Genomic DNA, 20,007 nt, shown 5'->3' with positions numbered 1-20,007 from the left:
ATAAATGGCAACATGGAATTAAAAAACAAAACATGAATGCAGAACATTACAGCAAGATATAAAACAAATATAACTTTTATATGTTCATAACCACACTAGGCATTATGACTGATGGTGTTATCCAGCTTGCTCCAATTTGGGCAGTAGTTATACATAATTCTTGAAATTCACTGACCATTTTCATAAAAACAAAGTTTGAATTAAGAGTATATATATTTTCTCTTTCCTGTCTGTATTCACAATCTCTACATTTACATACATCCTCAGTGAGTTACCCTAACTCCAGGTCTTTTATTACTAAGAGAACCAGCACAGTTCTATTTGCCAGTGGCAACATCCTTAAAAGTTAATAATAACTGATAGATCACCAACAGGTTTTGACCTAGTTCCTTCTCCTTTAGAGCAAAATGAACTTTCACCTAGGTGTAAATATCCTTCAAACAACTCCTTCCAAAGCACTCTAAACAGCCATTTCCATTTTAATGGTCGGGTGAGGATTGTAGCCTTCAATCTGAAAGTCTTCAGCCTTGAAGTCATCAATTTTCTCAACTTTTCGAAGGATTTTGAGCTTGGGGAAAGCCCTTGGTTCTCGCTGGAGCTAAAAACACATAAGGCCATTATTTTGCCAGATCCATACAACCTGCTTTAATTTTGCTCCCTGTGTCCCTTCATGAAACAAATAACAGTATTTTACCAATAAAGTATCAATATTTTTCAGGGGTGGAATACTACAGATACCTTGTCCCTGGTTATTCAATGCTGCTGACCAATTCTCTCGCCCACATGGAGAGTGAAGGGTGTTCAGTAGAATCACATGGTGTCAGGAGCCTTGGTGGCTCACCAGGTTTAAGTTCTTATAATCGACTGCTCTTGGTAAATTTGTTAAAGACAGGGCCTAGTCTTCTACTTTAATAAAAAGTAGCTACAGAATGGTTACTTGAGTCCCTTGAACCCTAGCCCAACTGTCCCTGGCAGAAAGGGCAAAGAAGATGACACGTGTTGACAACAGAAAGGGATGCAAGCCAGGACTCCTGGGATGAACAGACAGCAGCAATGAGGACATGGACACAGGTCACGACCACACATAGCATTCCGTCCAGCATGACTGGAGCAGACTGCCAGAGAGGAGCATTTGGATGAGCCCTGGGTCACCCTCTAATCACAGCAGCCAAGCTCCTCAAAGACTTGCCAAACCCAGACCTAATCCAGAAGGGGCTAAAGGTTTGAATTTTTTTCCTTGAGGTTCATTAAGCACACTCATATTTTTATTGCCATCTTAAATCATCCTTTGTTGGAAATACATAAGACATGACACCATAAAACACGTAGAAGAGAACATAGGTAAAATATTCTGACATAAATTGCATCAATGTTCTTAGGTCAGTCTCCCAAAGCAATGGAAATAAAAACAAAAATAAACAAATGGGACCTAAACTAACTACAAACTTTTGCATAGCAAAGGAAACCATAAACAACACCAAAAGACATTTCTCCACAGAAGAAACACAGATAGCCAATAGGCACATGAAAAGATGCTCAATATTGCTGATTATTACAGAAATGCAAATCAAAACTAAAATGAAGTACTATCTCACACCAGTTAGAATGGCCATCATTAAAAAGTCTACGGGCTTCCCTGGTGGCGCAGTGGTTGAGAGTCCACCTGCCGATGCAGGGGACACGGGTTCGTGCCTCGGTCTGGGAGGATCCCACGTGCCGCAGAGCGGCTGGGCCCGTGGGCCATGGCCGCTGAGCCTGCGCGTCCAGAGCCTGTGCTCCACAGCGGGAGAGGCCACAACAGTGAGAGGCCCGCAAACCACAAAAAAAATTAATTTTTAAAAAGTCTACAAATAAATGCTGGAGAGGGTGTGGAGAAAAGGGAAACCTCCTACACTGTTGGTGGGAATGTAAGTTGGTGCAGCCACTGTGGAAAATATGGAGGTTCCTCAGAAAATGGAAAATAATATTACCATATAATCCAGCAATCCCACTCCTGGGCATATATCCAGACAAAACTGTAATTCAAGGATACATGCACCTCTATGTTCACAGCAGCACTATTCACAATAGCCAAGACATGGAAACAAGCTAAATGTCGGACAGATGAATGGATAAAGAAGATGTGATACATCTATACATACAATGGACTACTACTCAGCCATAAAAAAGAATGAAATAATGCCACTTGCAGCAACATGGATGCAACTGGAGATTATCATACTAAGTGAAGTCAGAAAGGGAAAGGCAAATACCATGAGATATCACTCATGTGAAATCTAAAATATGACAGAAATGAACCTATCTATGAAACAGAAACACGAACAGAGAGAATAGACTGGTGGTTGCCAAGGTGGGGAAGGGGTGGGAGTTCAGGATTAACAGATGCAAACTAGTGTATATAAATGGATAAACAAGGTCCTACTGTATAGTACAGAGAAGTATATTCAATATCCTGTGAAACCATAATGGAAAAGAATATGAAAAAAATGTATATACATGTATAACTGAGTTTGCTGTACAACAGTAATTAATACAACACTGTAAATCAACTATACTTCAATTAAAAAAACAACAACAAAAAACATCCCCAAAACAAATCCTTTGTTGGCTGCTGTAAATTATGGAAGTGAACACAGACTTTTCAAAGTTCAGACCTAAATACTGTATGTTAGCATAAAACTAAGGGAAAATATTTGCATTTAAACACTCTTCCAAGTAAAAGAATGAATTAAAATGCCACCTCTGGGAAGGTCCTAAACCTTCTGGTCCAAAGATGGCTCCTCCTCTGGTACTGGTACCTCTGGCACTGGTACCTCCGGTACTGGTACCTCCTGGTACTGGTACTTAATACCTCACAGCACGTGAGTGTCTGTGGCCTCCTCCTCTGGTACTGGTACCTCCTGGTACTGGTACTTAATACCTCACAGCACGTGTCATGTAAAGTGTCTGTGGCCATTGAGGCCTGTCTGCCTTGTCCCTGCCTGCCCACCACCACCCGCAAACCTGGAAGCAGGTCCTCTTATCTCTGTCAGAGCACTGAGGAGAACACTTATTACAGGAGGGATGTTTTCCATATCGACCTTTTATCAAGAGAAGGTACCAAACCCCAAAGTGTGACAGATACATTTCTTACCTGAATTTTCAGCGGCTCAATGTGATTCAGGTAAATGTGTGCATCTCCCAAAGTGTGTACAAAGTCACCTGGCTAAACCCCATGGGAGAAAGCAGAACAGTAAATGCTTTAGTTTGAATTCCTTTAAAACACATCATGTAAAAACACATGATACAGAGTATGCAGACATCCCAAAGCTTTTCACAAGGAATTTAACCAGCGTCAATTTTGAGAAAAGTTGATTCATCAAAGTTATAATAAATAACCTATACGATCCCGTTAGTTTATACAGAGCAAAAGGATGGGAAAGCTCCAAGGAGGTTACAGAGTAAGCCAGTTCCTCATTTCCATCTATCATATTTAAAGACTAATTGGAGACGAAATTCTCTGCAATTAGTTCTTCCACGTTACAGGATCTAAGAGCTCAGTGCTTGGGACTTCCCTGGTGGCACAATGGTTAAGAATCTGCCTGCCGATGCAGGGGACACAGGTTTGAGCCCTGGCCTGGGAAGATCCCACATGCTACGGAGCAACTAAGCCCGTATGCCACAACTACTGAGCCTGCGCTCTAGAGGCCGTGAGCCACAACTACTGAGCCCACGTGCCACAACTACTGAAGCCCATGCGCCTAGAGCCCACGCTCCACAAAAGAGAAGCCACCACAATGAGAAGCCCACGCACCGCAACAAAGAGTAGTCCCCGCTCGCCACAACTAGAGAAAGCCCAGGCACAGCAACGCAGACCCAATGCAGCCAAAAATAAATTAAAAAAAAAAATCATTAAAAATAAGAGCTCAGTGCTTTAGGCTGGCAACAGCCGTTCCTCCCTGAGAGGAGCCCACCTTCAGGCCCGTGATGTGTGCGATCATGTAGGTGAGCAGGGCGTAGCTGGCGATGTTGAAGGGCACACCCAGGCCCATGTCTCCTGACCTCTGGTACAGCTGGCAGGACAGCTCACCGTTCACTACGTAGAACTGGCAAAGGGCATGGCACGGGGGTAGGGCCATGAGAGGGAGATCTGAGGAGATGGCAGAGGAAAGTCAGGAGGGGCAGTGGTTTTAAAGAACACAGCTCTAGGCAAAGCGAAACAGAACCAACTCATACAGCGGAGATGGTGAGAAAGAGCCACTGGGCCAGCGACCCCCGTGACCCTCACAGACCGTTCCAACCCCAGGGATGGCATACGGTCGACAACAGAGACCTGTCCATCAACGTGAGACTTCTGTGGATGCATGCTGACAACTGAAGCCATGCTCTTCTACCCGAGCTGAAATGAATTACTTGTGCTACCACCATGGCACCAAACCACAAGTATAGGAGGAATGAATTCATTTGCAGGGGCCACAGGATATTGGCCACTCAGGCACACCTTCCCGTATTCAAAATCTCTATCATAAATGCAAATATTCCACTCTGGGTATTTAGTACACCTTGGTAGAATTTAGTTTTACAATATAATTGTTTAAAATGTTCATAATAGTGAGGGGGAGGTGATCTGAAATTCCATCTGCCTCAATTTAAAATGTTAAAATTTTCATGTGTATTTTTATAGGCAATTTAAAGCCCATAAAATACAAATTTCATCTGGGCCCAACCTCACCCTCTGAAGGTGAAAATGGGACCACGTGCGACATGGCCAGGGTCACAGGGGCAGCCGGGCAGCCTCTGCAGGAGGTACAGTTAAGACATGGCAGGGTGACTGGGATGCAATCAACCTTTTGGATTCCAAGCACACAGGATGATTCTTCTGTCGTCAGGGTTGGTTTTGATTGTGTCAATCACTTTTTGCAGTTGATCTACTCCTTGATCTGAATAATCTGCAGAATTGGCAAAAAGAACACGTCACACGTGAATCACAGCATCCCATGAGAGGGTCTCGGAGGTCATCGACCACACTGTCCTCCCACGGCCTCCCCTGGCGCACAGTTACACGACAGCCAACGAACAATACAAATGTCTTATATTTTGTCGGGTTATATTGAGTCTTGGCTCCTAGGTCTGTCCTCTGGAACCATAACAATGTCTATTTCTTACCTACTTAAGAGTCCTTTAAATACTTGGCCGTGGTGCCCCTCCTCCCCCTTCTCCTATCACTAACCTTCTTCAGCCTCAACAATCTGTTTCTTCCAGTGGTCCCCACAGGACGTAGTCTCTATACCATCAACCAATCTTGTCACGCTCCACTGCCAGGCACAGGGCTGGATCTTCACTAATTTACCCTACAATACACGGTCCAACTAACAGAGGATGAGAATTCCTTTTTGTCATCTAGACACTATCCTTCCAACACTCCCACCTAAAATTACAATTTAACAGCCCAATACCTACTGACTGTAAATATCAGGAAACCTCTAATTATTATACCACCTTATACTTTTGTCCCATTTCTGGTCTCTGGACTTTTAAGTCCCTGCCTCCTTCTGAAATGAACTGGAAGCCGAGATGTGCAGAGTTTCACATCCCTCTGGTTAAACTTCCACTTATTGGAGTCAGACTATGCTCAAGTCCAGTAGTTCTAAATTTGGGGAAGAAAGTCCTATCACCATCACAGTTCCAGAAAAGTAACATCAAAGATTTAAAAAAAGATGAACTGTGAAGGAACAGTTCTGTATCTTGATTGTGGTGGTGGTTACATAAATCTATAGGTGCTAAAATTGCACACAAATCTATAAAGCTGGAGAAATCTGGTAAGTGCTGTGGGTTTTACAAATGTTAATTTATGTGAGAGGTTACATTTTCTTGGGCAATTTCCTGTGAACCTATAATTATTTCAGGGTAAAAATTAAAAACAAAACAAAACAAAAACTCTTGTACTGAAATCCAACAGCTAAGCGTTCATACAACTCTAAACTAAGGCCATAATTTCATCAGGTTCCTCAAGGAAGAATAAATAATTGAACATGAGGCAGGATTTAAGGCACAATTAAGCCAGGGGTGTAGCCTCACATCCTGAGGATGTCCTAGGACGGGGGCTACATTCTAACAACAGAAAGACCACTCACCTGCAGAGAAACCGGCCCACAGAGCATTTTTTTTGGTGTGTGGCAAAATTTATATAACATTAAGTTGACCATTTTAACCATTTCAAGGTGTGCAGTCGGTGGCGTTAAGTACATTCCCAATGTTGTGCAACCATCACCACTACCCATTCTAAATCTTCTTCATTTTCCTAAACTGAAATTCTGTACCCATTAAACAACTCCCCATCCACTTTTGGTCTCTGTGAATTTGCCTATTTCAGGTTGGCATAGCATTTTGAACTTACCAAAGTTGCCACCATTCCAAAGACTTAGCCATTTATTGAAAAACCCAACATCAGGCCCAAATCCCTCCAGCTGGCTAGAGCTGAGGTGTGACTGTCCCCTTTAGATGGCACAGGCCTTCCAGGTAACTGGTTTTTGCCCAGCCAGCAAACTGTTACTTCCTGTGTGTATGCACATGCACGGCGTGCCCGCACACACACACCCACCCCGAGGTAGGCATTTGCTTTTGCAACTCCTGACCTAGGGATGGGGGGACAGGAAGGGTCAAAGGACCTGGACTGGATTCTGTGACAGTCAGCAAGTGGAGCCACTAAGTGACAGAGGGTGGGCGCCCAGGGGTGAGATGTTTCACCTTCCTCCATCTCACCAGGACGGGGAAGAGAGGGTGACCAGAGACCGGTCCCCAGCACCACTACAGTGTGCTGGGCAGCTCAGTCTTTAAAAGGGAAGATCAAGGCCGCCACAGGGCAATCCCTGACACTCTTGTCCCCCAGATGAACTTCCAACCCTACACCCAACACACTGACCAACCACCAACCGGGTCACTATCTGCTGATGAACAAGGTATGGAAGGTGCTAAGACCCAGCAAGTGCTAACCACCCTGCTATGATCTGACCTGATCCTCCACCTGAATCTGAAGCGCCCCTCACAAGGTCCAAGTTATACATCCACTTCCCCATCTCCGGTTTCCTATCCCCCAGGCTTCACTTGCAACAATGGAACAAACTCAGGCTGTGAGAGGCACTCAGGAAATCTGAGGCCCCACTCTGTCTCCTCACCTGAATCCATCTCTTTGTATTCAGCCCCAAAATGCCTCCACTGAAAGCCATAAACTGGGCCTAAATCCCCTTCTGCTCTGGTGGAGAATCCCAGGCTGTCCAAGAAGTCTCGGGACCCATTTGCATCCCAGATTTTCACTCCCTTGGAAGACAGCTCCTTAGCGTTTGTGGATCCCTGGAAGAGATGGGAGAGAGCAGCATCCAGTGAATTCTGTGCCATCAGTCGATCCCCCAAAAGCCTCCCCCTAAGTGGGCCTGTGCTGACAAACAGGGGACAGCACCTGACACATCCCATCATTAAGCAGGCTGGTCCCAGTCCAAACTTTCTGAGGGCCCCCAGGATGGTCCAATCCTTCTTTGCAATCACGATCTCCAATCTTTTTTCCTATTCCCCTCAACTAAAATTCGAAACACCTCCAAGTCCTTTAACTACTTCCATCTCATCTAACAGTTTTGTGTTTCTTAACTAAATGTGTTCTGTGTCTAAGTGTGATACCCCAGGATGAATCTAATGCCTCATGTGCAATCTGTTTGGTGTATCTTAGACCTGGTATATCAGATATTTCCGCTGATTGGCCTAATCAGTCTTAGCTTTTCTGGCAAATATGTCAGTCATACATCTTACAAGTGCCACTATCAAGTCATGTTTACCCCCAACCTATATTCGCAAAGTTAAGGTGTGGGTTTTGGGGGGTTATTATTTTTTTTTTTTTTGGTGCCAAGTACAAGCTTTATTTTCCTCATGTATTTTACCTCATTAGATTTGGCCCATGTCATCCTAGCCTTTATCCTGATGGTGCATCCAGGTCAAGGACAGACCCCACCAGCCTCTGGGTATGATACGCTGTAAGGTTCCAAGCAAGGCTATGAGGCCACACACACCTGGGCCCCATGCCTCTCTTCCTCCCTTCTCTGACCACCTTCTGTCCCCTCTAGCCTCACCATCTGCACCCAAAAAAGAGCACAGCAGTAGTAACCACCACCCATATTACTGTGAGTAGAAAATACAAGCAAAACGCTTGGCACTCGACCCAATATTAACTATTGCACAGACCATACATCTCCATATTGCCCAAAGATCCCAGCTGAAGTGCAGGTAAGCTCTGACTGCCGTATTTTTTTTTTTTTTTTTTTTTGCACCACACAGCACGTGGAACTTCCTCGACCAAGGGTCAAACCCGTGCCCCCTGCAGTGGAAGCACGGAGTCTTAACCACTGGACTGCCAGGGAAATCCCTAACTCCTGTATTTTTGAGTCACCCATGGAGTGATGATCAGAGGTTGAGTCTGATGTGTTCCTGACAAGGATTTATTAGAATCCTGCACTCAAGCTTTAAGATAAAACAAGCGAATACATTTTATTTCTGAGCATCTCAGTTCCTCCCTTTCTGTCACTGAGTTTGTACTAATTTTTTTCACTTCCAACAACTCATTTCTCAACCCTTCGCATGTGGCTTCAAAAGTCTCCCTTCCCATCTATTCAGACTGGGCTCTAGCTGCTTTACAAATGTCCTCTTCTGAGATTTGCGCTGATGTATTTGGAAGTAGAAGTTCGCTGTCAGTTGAGATAGGCCAATGCAGAAGAAAATACCCCGAGAATACAGAACTAAGGGAGACTGGATTGAATCCAAATCTAAACCTTTTCTAAAAGGTGTTAAGAGGTCTTGGGCCTGCTTTGGCCCAAGACAATACAAGCCACATAAGTGCCCTGTAGAAGGGATCCCAACCTCTAGCCCAGCCCAGAACAGAGCCCATTTCCTCAGGTACCCTGTGACCAGCACTGGCCAGAATATCACTGGTCTGAACCAGATGGAGCGAGGGGAAGCCCAGGTGTGGCTGCTGCCATCACGGCACTCTAGCTTGTTACTCAAGAGACCCTTCCAGCTTATCCCAACACGAGAGCACAGTTGGGATCTATATTCAGTGATCACTCATGCTGAGTGCCTACTGTGTGGCAGGCTGTGTCTCAGGGGATGCAACAGTGGACAAGAGAAATTCTCTGCCCTCATGGAGCTTCTAACACTTTTCTAAATTTAAAAAAAAAAAAAATTTTTTTATTGATTTATTTTATTTCATTGATTGTCTGCCTTCACCCTTGAAGGGGGTAAAGGGGGAGGGCAGACCTTATACATAAGGTATTTCTCTGTAGAGAAAACAAAGGAGGGGTGGGAGGAGAGGGTGGGGAGGTAATCACAGTTTTAGATCCGAGGCAGGGAAAGCTCACTGAACAGAGACTTCAGGGTGAGGGAGCGAGTCATGCTACATGGAGCAGAAGGTTCCAGGGAGCAGGACCAGCGGGTGCCTGGGCCCTAGGTGGGAATGTCCTGGTGTGCTCGAAGATTAGCAAGGAGGCCAGGATGGGAGGGGCAGAGTGAGCGGGACTCTCGCGGAGGCCAGAGCTGAGACAGGATGGTAAGGACCTTGGCTCCTACTAAGTGAAATTGGAGCCATTAAGGGCTTTAGGCCGAGGAGTGACATGGTGTGACTTTTAAAAGGATCTAGCTGATGCTGTACTGAGAACAGATTATTGATTTCCAATAGCAGCAATTTCTTTACCTTGATAAACCACAGCAACTCCTCCAAAACACCCTTCCAGAAAACACGTTTGGTTGTCAGCAGAGGAAATTCATCTGGAAAACAAAGTTTATTGTATAATTTCAAGATGGGAAAACAGAACATGCCATCCAACTTTCTCTGTAAAAGCAAACTGCTCCAGGACACAAGGTCCTGGAGTGACCACAGAGCAGCTGGAAAACTGCAACCTCTGCTACGTGGGCACCCCCGGATCAGAGTGGAGCTCCCAAGGCTGCAGCCCCAAGTCAGTGACACAATTCAGACCGAGACCACCCTCCTGTGCCCCTTGACCACCAGACACAGGAATTCCACACAGTGATTTGGGGCAGGGAACAGGCAGGGATGCACATGTACACAGGGAAAGAGCTACCACCCACTACCTGGTTAGCGTGAACCCTTCATCACAGAGGTGCGAAGACAACACATAGAATGTGACCTAGGACAAACCCTGAAGGCTCCTATTCCATGATTATCCTGCCAGGGATAACTTGCTCAAGACCACGGGATAGTAGATACTGCCCTGGCCCAAAATGAATAGTTTCTAGATAGTCGCAAAGAAAATTAACCTCTGTTCTTTTAAGTGTAATAAAAATAGTTAACTGTTTAAACACTTGATATGCATGATCCTATTTGATCCTCAAAACAGCCTTCCTTGAGGCTCCATTATGACCTCCCTTTTTACAGACACCAGGAGGTAATACGTAAGTTTGCGTCAAGCAATAGAGAAAACAGTAAAAGCTTCTCTCTAAATTTGGTACCTATTCAGTCATTATCACTTGTACAGGTGCTACTCATGTAACAAGAACAGATTCTTTCAAGCACCTGCTTCCCTCCATTTTGAGGATGATTTCCTTCATTTTGAGCACATGGGGACGCTGAAGATGGGAGAAGTTAAGCCACTTGCCAAAGGTCTAAGCAGAGGGGCGGGGGTAGAAACGAGGTCTGTGGCTCCCCGGACGCCACTGCGCTGGAGCTGCAGGAAGGTGGATCCCTCTGCTCAGACAAAACTCCCTAGGCTGTCCAAGCCACATCGGCCACTGCAGCCCCGTATTTTCCAGTCTCTCCAATGGGTGGGCGGCGGAGGGTTTCTCCCCTGACCTGGGTCAATCTGCTTCACCAACAGTTGGTCTCCCCACTCACAACCGCCCTCCACGCCTGTTTCAACTTTCGTCCGGTGCCGACCCCCACCCCGCCCCTCTGTCCCCTGAAAGCCTGACCCTAACAGCCCCCTAGACACACTTCTTCCCAGGAGCCACCCTGTTTTAAAGACAAAGACAAATAAATATGAACTCCTACTCGGACTCTGCGTTCCTGTTTCAAGGTTTAAGAGGAAAGCTGGTTCGCGGGTCCAGATGGCAAAACTGTAGTGAACCACAAGTTCCCGCCCCTGCTTTTCGGCTCGCTCCTCCCAACGCGGCCTCGCCCACGTCATCTTCGCTCCAATTTTTTAAAACTTTGCAAGGCGGAACAGCAGACGCGGAGGGAAGAGGAGGGGCAGAAAAGGGGCCCTCCAGCCAAGGCCCCGGTCAAGCCCGAGCAGATCCTCTCCCACCCTCTAATCTGGGGCAAACGCTGCAGGATCGCGCCCGCTTTGGGGAGACAGCATAACTGCGTGATTAAGAGCCAGAGGACCCGGTTTTACCTCCCAGCTCTGTCCCTCCAGTCCGTGTGACCCTACGCAAGTCATCTCTCTAATCCGAGCCTCCCTTTCGGCGTCTGCAAAGTGGGGCCAAGGCCGCTTCCCCTCCTCGCGGGGTTGAGGTTGAATAAACGCCCGCCGCGGGGCCCGGCCTGTCCGGAACGCTCTCTCCACCGCAGCTCCGTGCACACCCGGCGCGCCCGCCCTCCCACCCCCGTGGCGCGTCAGCCTCACCTCTCAGGCTGTAGCGCGCCTGCATGCCGAACACCGACAGGGTGCCGGTGCCCGTGCGGTCATCCTTCCGAAAGCCGCAGCGGAGGATGTGCTCGATCTGCCCCAAGTACTGCAGCTCCCCGTGCGGCGGCGGCGGCGGCCGCGACTCGGCGCCCTGCTCCTGCGCGGCAGGCGGCGACATCGGGCGCGGAAGCTCTGAGCCGGCGGCGGGCATGGCGCGGCAGCGGGCGAGGCGACCCACCGCTTTCAACGGTCCTCTTTTCCCGCCACCGCTCATGAGACTCCGCCTCTTCCTGTGACGTCGGCCCCGCCCCGACCCCCTCGGGCCCCGCCCCTCGCGTCCCCTGGGCGCGCTGGGCCGCCAGCTGGGACCGCGCGCTTTCCCGAATCACGTAACCTTTATGGCATTTTAAAAGTCAAGAACCTTTGGCCTAGAAGGAAATCCTAAAGCTGTATCTTGGTGCGTTGCCTGAGACAGGCCGCCCTCGTTGGAAAGATTCAGGGTCGACCGCACCTTTCGGTGATCAAGGGGACCCTGAAACAATTTACACGTGTTCGCGCAATCGAAAAACAAACAAAACCCTGTTATCTGAGGTGTTTCCTACAACTGAGGGAGGCTGCTGCAAGTGATTTGCATTTCCATTTTCCCCCATCCTCACTCAAGGCCGGCAGCTGGAGCAAATAGAATAAGGCAGCTTTTTTACTTGATTAATAACAGCCAGCCGTTTTCAGTTTTGAATACCAAATTTTTCAGTTTTAGCGTAACGTTTATAATATAAACACTGGTGGGTAGAAAATATTTGATAATGAGTTTAAAAGGTACTAATACATGTACATGCAACAGCAGTCTTTTGAATCACCTGTTTATTGAGCACATAGTAGATGCTCAATAAATTTCTTGATGTCGCTGTGTCTAGGGTTACCAAGGAGATGTGGGCTCTCTCTGAAACATACTAAACACAATTTCTTTCCATTCAATAAAGTCGATGGTTTTTCCTTTTTCTCCCCTCTCCTCCCCCCATCTCAACTTTATTGCCTGTGGAAGATTCTCGAATCTTTCTGCTAAAGGGCACTTCTCAAACTCAAGGTTAAAATTTTTGTAACAGGAAAACATTCTGGGAGGAGATAAATATCTTTCACCTGCAGCTCTGCCTAATCTGCTCGGCAAAAACAATGTTGTGTTTTTGTGTTTTCTTTTGGGTGGAATGTTCTTGCTCTTTGGTTGTATGAGTGCTCACAAAGGGTAAACTGAAATGCACTGGATAGCAGATGTTTTAGATATATTTAATCTATTAAACCTATCTAATCCGTCACCTGCTAGGCTGGCCTTTCCCAGGTCAACTAGATTCATCCTTCCCCTCCCCCAGCACCTTCCTCATCCCACCCCCCACGCCCACACCAGTGTAATGATAGTATTAAAAAGTCACCTGTATCTGCTTTGGGGATGATGGCCGTCCTGTGTTGCGCTGTACTGCTTGGATGGATGGGGTGGACGTGGTGGCTGTCTCCAGACGCGGCGGGCTTTTTTTCTGATGGTCATTTGGGCAGAGACTGCTCTGTGGGAAACCTGAACTCAGAAAACAGGCTTTAGACAGGGATGGGGACTCATGTTGTCTGCCTTAGCTTGAGAGCGCCCCTGGGTGTGAGAAGCTCAAATGCGATGTGGAGGTGCAGTCTTCGCTGCGAGGGATCGTCCCACACATTAATTACCGCAGGGCTGTAGGTGCCTGTGCAAGGCCAACTAAATGCAGATAGATATTCCCCCAATCCCACGGCGAGCAAAAGTGTCTCCACACATTTCCAACCATGTGCCTGGTCCCAGGCTGAAAATCTCCCAGATTACCTAGTTGCAGTTACTCTCTGTGTTTATTTCCCTTTTGTTATTTTGAGCTGAGTTTAATTGTTCCAATTGAATATCACTTGTACCACAGGGTTAATCTTGGGACACAAGTGTAGACTCCTCCACCTGTGTGGAGACTCCTCTTCCATTGTAGTACTTGGAGGACCTTGGTTTGATGATAATGGAGAGAGAACGGTTTCCTTCCCGGTTGCTGCTCTATAAACAAATGATCCTCTCAGACAAGCTTATTATTCATTCATTCATCCAACAGCGTTTACATCATAGTGCCTACCACAAGTCACCAAGGAGCAAGATAGACAAGGTCACTCTCACAGAACTGACACTCTAGCCTAGAGGAGCAATTTCTAAATCTGAGAACAAGACATCTGCAGAGAGCGACAAGTGCTATGATGATTACATAACTGGGTTCAGAGAGAGCACTTTAGATCCCACCATCAGGTGAGGCCTCCCTGAGGAGGTCACATTTGAGCTGAGATCTAAATAGTGAGAAGAAACCAGCAGGGGATGATCTGGGGAAAGAGCATTCTAACCTCAAATGCATTACAGCAGCTTTCACAGCACTCACATCTATAAAAACGCAAAATAAGGATGATATTGATGCTGAATCCTATCTCATTCTAGGAAGAAATAATAATTATTAATGGATCCATTAACTTACTGGAGGAAAAAAAGCTTTTTCTTCTCATTAAGAGATCTATTTCTGTTAAAAATTTCACTGTTTATGTTTAATAGCCATAGAAATGTGTAATATATTTATTTTGATCAATTATGTACAAGTAATAAATTACAATGATAACTCAATCCAGAATGAATATTTGATACCTAGATTTTTGTGTCCCAGGAAATTTTTAATTTTCAAAATTTAAAAATATTTATATTTTATTGATCAATAAAGATGTTTAAGCATAAAATATATTACATTAGAATAAAATTCTCTGGAGAAAATAGAATGAAAATATAAGAGTTTAAGGAGAAAATGGAATGAGATAAAATTTCTTACTGATAAAAACTTGTGTATTTGTTTAAATGGATGATACTGGATCTCAAATTGCCATGATATGTAGATTCCATTGGGCACATTTCAAAAAAGGATGAGATATTTTTAAAGATGCTACTATTTACAATACATGGGAAAATTAAAATTCCCTATTCTTTCAACTTATATTGAAAAATCATGTGCAAGAGCATATATACATTTTTCAATTTCCTTTTCAGTGTGTAGGAGAGCAAGAACATTTGAATATTATTGGTCTGGATATTGATTCTTCTTTACACGACAAATTCTCAAAAATGTTGGCACAATTAGGTAAAGGAAAGCAGGAAACTAAAATTTTTGAGAGCCAACTATGAGTCAGATACTAAATAATAGTATTATTTATATAGTCAAAGCTACCATCGATTGATGCTTATCATTATGGATTATTTACTGTAGTTCTCACAACTACCTAATAAAACAAAAACTATTACTTTTATCATTTTATAGATTAAAAACACAGAGGTTCAGAGAGATTAAGGATCTTGCCTAGTCAAACACCTATGAAATCTGGCAGCCAGGATTAAAATCCAGGTCAGCCTGCATGGGAAGGCTTTTCTCTGCCAGGTGCTTTGAGGCCAGTATCTTCCTTTCTTTTCTTTACTCTACAAGGTTTTGATGGCACATTGGCTATAAAATAGTCAGGTTCCCTTTATAACTTATTTTTTGGCACCTTCTCTGACAAATATATCAAATGTATGGCTGAATAGGCTCTATTTATTTGAGATTTACTGTACATTAAGGTATCCAGGATTCTATCAATAGTATCCTTTCTTTTAAATATAGCCTTCAGTTATGATAAAAACAGCTTTGTCTTCATTTGGAATTGACTATTTTCGATGGGCTGCCTTTGAACTCTAAGTCTGTCCGACAAGCTTTCCTACCAAATAGCTCAACTGGGTGAAAAATGCTTTAAAGGTTTCAAGTCCTCTCTTTATATTTCTTTTTATGATTTGAAAGACTGACTATAAATATATCCCCAGTGTAATCCTTAGTGAGATATACTGGCAAAAGATTCTCCTTTTGTATTGCACCAAGGTCCAAATTCTGAGGTTAAGTAAGAGTCAGTCAAAAACACTTTGTGTTTTATGTAAAATCTGTATGGCCTTGTTAAAAAAGAGCACTGTTGTGTTAATTTTTAAAAGAAACTATGCAGTACACGCATATGCATGGCAGCACTCTCCACTATGGCCAAAAGAAGGAAGCCACCCAAGTGTCCAACTCCAGATGAATGGATAAACAAAATGTGATACTCACATACAATGGAGTAGTATTCAGCCTTAAAAAGAAAAGGAATTCCAGCATATGCTACCACGTGGATGAACCTTGAGGACACTACCCTAAGCCAGTTGCAAAAGGACAAATACTGTATGATTCCACTTATCTGAGGTCCCTAAAGTAGTCAGAGTTGGACAGATCATGGCTGTCAAGGGCTGGGGGACAGGGGAGAAATGGGAGTTATTGCTTAATGGGGACAGAGTTTCAGTTTAGGAAGATGAAAAAAGTTCTGCAGATGGTTAATGGTGATAGTTGCATAACATTGTGAATTTACTTAATGCTACTGAACTGTGCACTTAAAAATGATTAAAATAGTAAATTTTGTTATGCATATTTTACCACAAAAAAAAATCTATGCAGAAGCTATAGATCTTTACTAAACAAAGGAATGAATTACAGATTTTTTTCAAGAAGTCAAATATTTTATATTGTAAAAGCAAATTGAAAAAAAGAATCTTTGTTAATTAGAAAGTGGCACATTTGTAGTAGAAGTGATAGAACACAGACCCCTTGGTGATTTAATATTTAATATACAAACTATGAATATACCATAGAATACAGTAATATTTACATTTGAGTTTTTAAAAAGGAATTTTCATTTTAACTCAATTTGAAGTTACTAAACTGCCATTCAACGTAAGACAATTAACAGTACTTTACAATATATAACTGACATACTCTCCTGCAGCTACATTTCCTGCATTATCTTATGTATTTCTGGATTTTCAGGTCTCAGCTGAAGAGGTAATTCTACTTGCCGCATATAGGATGCATCAGTTCTTACCTTAAAAAAGCATCAATAATCAAAATATTAATAAATTACTTATAGGCTGAGTGCATTTTTCTTGGAATAAAGTCCGGAATGAGTGACAGAATAAATACCCTTGGCTTTTGAAAAAGTTAATACATAGCAAAATAACAGAAAACTCAACTGTATGGATATTTTTAATAACACTATTCAAAGGGATCTTCTCAGTAACCCTGGATTATTAAACCTCTACAATGGTCCCTGCCTCTGATGTGAAGATACTCATTCTGTATTCTACATGCACATAGTACTTGTTCGATAAATTTCTACTGTTTACGACACATTACTTTATTTAAGGTGTTTCTTCCCTTTGTGTGCCTTTCATTCTGGTAACTACAGTAAGAACCAATCACCAAATGCTTATTGGATACTTGGGATGTGCAAGACATTCTGTTACAGCCTGTAACTGTGGATGCCAACCACAGTTACAGCTGTGAAAGTCTGGAATAGGGAAATAAACACATCCCAAACCAATCAATAAAGTTAGGCATTTAGGATGCTAGATGACTAGATGAGAATTCCAGAGGGTTCTTAATGTATGTTCTACCCTATAAAATTGGGATTCATGTTTTAACGATCTACATTCTTGGAGTAAGGGCCTAACAAATATTCATATATTTGAATGGAAATGACAGGGTGATTCTTTTCCCCCATCTTTCCTGTTATTTTCCTTAGTATGTTGCTATTTCACTGTTGGCAGGTTTGAGAGCTTGGTATGTTGATCTAATCAAAACACACAAAGTCTTACCCACTGAATTAAATAGGATGCACAAAAGAAGAAATTCAGGTAGTAAGCAAATTGGAAAAATGTACATTATAATCAAAAACATAAAAGTTGTAATAGTAAGAAAATTTTTCATTTATTAGTAAAGATTTTTTTAAATTGAAATGTTAGGATATGAGAAAGTAGTACTTTAGACATTGCTGCTATCAAATTTGGCAATATATATCAATAAAATGTTAACCTTTAAACAAATAATTCAAGTTTTTGGAATCCATCTAAGAAAATAAGTGGAAAATGTGAATAAGAAAAAATAGTAAGATGATAACAGTTTTGTGAAGATGGTGGGACTATGGATAATCGTTGTCTTCTAAATTTTGGGGGGAATTCCCTGGCAGTTCAGTGGTTAGGACTCCGTGCTCTCATTGCTGGGGCCTGGGTTTGATCCCTGATGGGGGAACTAAGATCCTGCAAGCTGGGTGGCACGGCAAAAAAAAAAAATAATTAAAAGAAAAATAAATAAAGTTTTGGAATTTGTGATTTTGTTATTTTTAGAATTAAAGAACTATAAATTAAAAAGAAAAAAATTAATACTGCCTTTATGAAAGATCATTTTGTGAGCCATATTAGTAAATAATTTGTTCACTATCTCAATTTTTCAACATATTTTCCATTGTCATTGCAGCCTCTTCAGTCCAAAATCTGTGAAAAGATTTTATTGAAAATATATTTATTATTCAGTCATAAATAAATCATCAATACCCATTTGAACACTAGCACACTGTTTCTTCCCTCAAAATCCTGCAGTGTCTCACTGTGGCCCACTGAGTTTGGGGCCTAGGCACAGCTGCCCAGCTTCCCCACTCATTTTGTGAGGCAGACAGTATCCTTCCATGTCTTTTTATATATATATATATATATATATATATATATATAATATTGGAAGGTGTTTAAGCCCTTCCTATATTCTTTTTTTTAAATAAATTTATTTATGTTTTGTTTATTTATTTGTGGCTGTGTTGTGTCTTCGTTGCTGCACACGGGCTTTCTCTAGTTATGGTGAGCGAGGGCTACTCTTCATCGCGGTGTGCGGGCTTCTCACTGCAGTGGCTTCTCTTTGTTGCGGAGCATGGGCTCTAGGCACATGGGCTTCAGTAGTTGTGGCTTGTGGGCTCAGTGGTTGTGGCTCACAGGCTCTAGAGCTCAGGCTCAGTAGTTGTGGTGCATGGGCTTAGTTGCTCTGCGGCATGTGGGATCTTCCCGGACCAGGGCTCAAACCTGTATCCCCTGCATTGGGAGGCGGATTCTTAACCACTGCACCACCAGGGAAGCCCCCTTCCATGCTTACAAGTGAAGAAAGAACACAAACTCATATGGGGGAGGTTCCTGGATAGAGGGAGGTGCAAAGGGCCCTGGTGGGAGTAGATTCGTTTAATAGGACTTCTCAGCATCCCTAGTATCTAGACACTCCTGTCTTTCTGGCCCCATTTGCTCACATTTTCCCCTATTTTTGGAATCTTTTTTGAAATATTCTCACCTTTATATTTTGACCATATATATATATGCACATATGATCAAATATATTATTTGATCATATATATATGATCAAACATATATATGATATATATCATATATATTTTGGTGGGGGATGAAGGGAGAAGAGCCGGGGGGAGGGAGGGAAGGAGGGAGGGAAAGAGAAAAGAAGAGGAAAATATGAGGGGGATAGAAGACCGATGGAAAAGGAAGAGGAAAAAAATGGAAATGTACCACACTGAGAAGTTTCTCCTCCATGGTAAAGTAAAGACACTCCCCTCAACTCCTAGAGGGCCCCCTTGGGCACTCACTAAATGCTGTCTCCTATTACTGTTCTGTGTGTCTTGTATGTCTCAAATTCATCATTTTCTCCTCCACCGTACCTTGGTCTTGTGCCTTCACTTAGTAGATGCTAAAAAGATATTGGTTGATTGATGTAACTTGAACAGAAACTTCTCCAAAATTCAGAGGTAAAGGGAGTGGCAGCAAATCCAGTAATATCCAGCTTAATTATACACTGATGGTGACCTACTAACAAGATCCCTTATGAATAATAACTTAGAATTAAAAATTATTCTTTTAAGATTGATCATGTTACCAAAGGAGATTATTATGTACAGTTTTAATTGTGCCACTAATTTAGATCATCCTAAGTTTAACAGAGATGGTGACTAATGTATGCCTGAAATGTCATTCATTTATTTTCTCTGCAGACTTAATAGATTTACATTTTATCTCAATGTAGGATTATCATGGAATGGAAGTACTTATACTAAGGTTTAGAGATGCGGAACACATTGATACGGTTCAATCTACATTTACCTAGCTATTTTAGCAAAATAACATCTTCTAATTTGAAATCTTAAAATTATTTATTCACTACAGAAAATTGTAAAAATATCAGAAAATGGAAAGTTTTTAAAATAAATCATCCATTTCCCATTGTAATTCCTGACAATCCTTTTTATTTTTAATGCAGATTTTAGATTTTTTTGATCATTACATTTATAGAGTTTTGTACTTTTTTTTTTTTTTTGACCAAATGTCCTAACAGGAACCAGTATAATGTGGCAATTTTGAGTCAGAGAGAACTGAGTTAAAATTTGGCTCTACCACGTGCTGACTTGAATAATTCATTTAACCTTGGATCCTGAGTCTCAAGTTCCCTTTCTG

General features: G+C 42.9%; 1 protein-coding gene across 1 annotated transcript; it reads right to left on the bottom strand.

Annotated features, from left to right (window-relative positions):
* Window positions 1–57: 57 nt before the first annotated feature.
* On the bottom strand, window positions 58–11,867 carry TYMS (thymidylate synthetase). Its single transcript, XM_032602842.1, has 7 exons — window positions 11,601–11,867; window positions 9,710–9,783; window positions 7,155–7,329; window positions 4,827–4,928; window positions 3,954–4,129; window positions 3,134–3,205; window positions 58–598 (listed from the first exon to the last, which is right to left on the bottom strand). Exons 1-7 carry the CDS (start codon window positions 11,812–11,814, stop codon window positions 461–463), a joined length of 951 nt encoding a protein of 316 aa, XP_032458733.1. The 5' UTR covers window positions 11,815–11,867; the 3' UTR covers window positions 58–460.
* Between the last annotated feature and the right edge of the window lie 8,140 nt (window positions 11,868–20,007).

This window comes from Phocoena sinus, chromosome 14 (genome assembly GCF_008692025.1).
Source record: "Phocoena sinus isolate mPhoSin1 chromosome 14, mPhoSin1.pri, whole genome shotgun sequence".
Classification (NCBI taxonomy): domain Eukaryota; kingdom Metazoa; phylum Chordata; class Mammalia; order Artiodactyla; family Phocoenidae; genus Phocoena; species Phocoena sinus.
The sequence above is the reverse complement of the archived record's forward strand: the minus strand, read 5'-3'. Positions and strand labels throughout refer to the sequence as shown.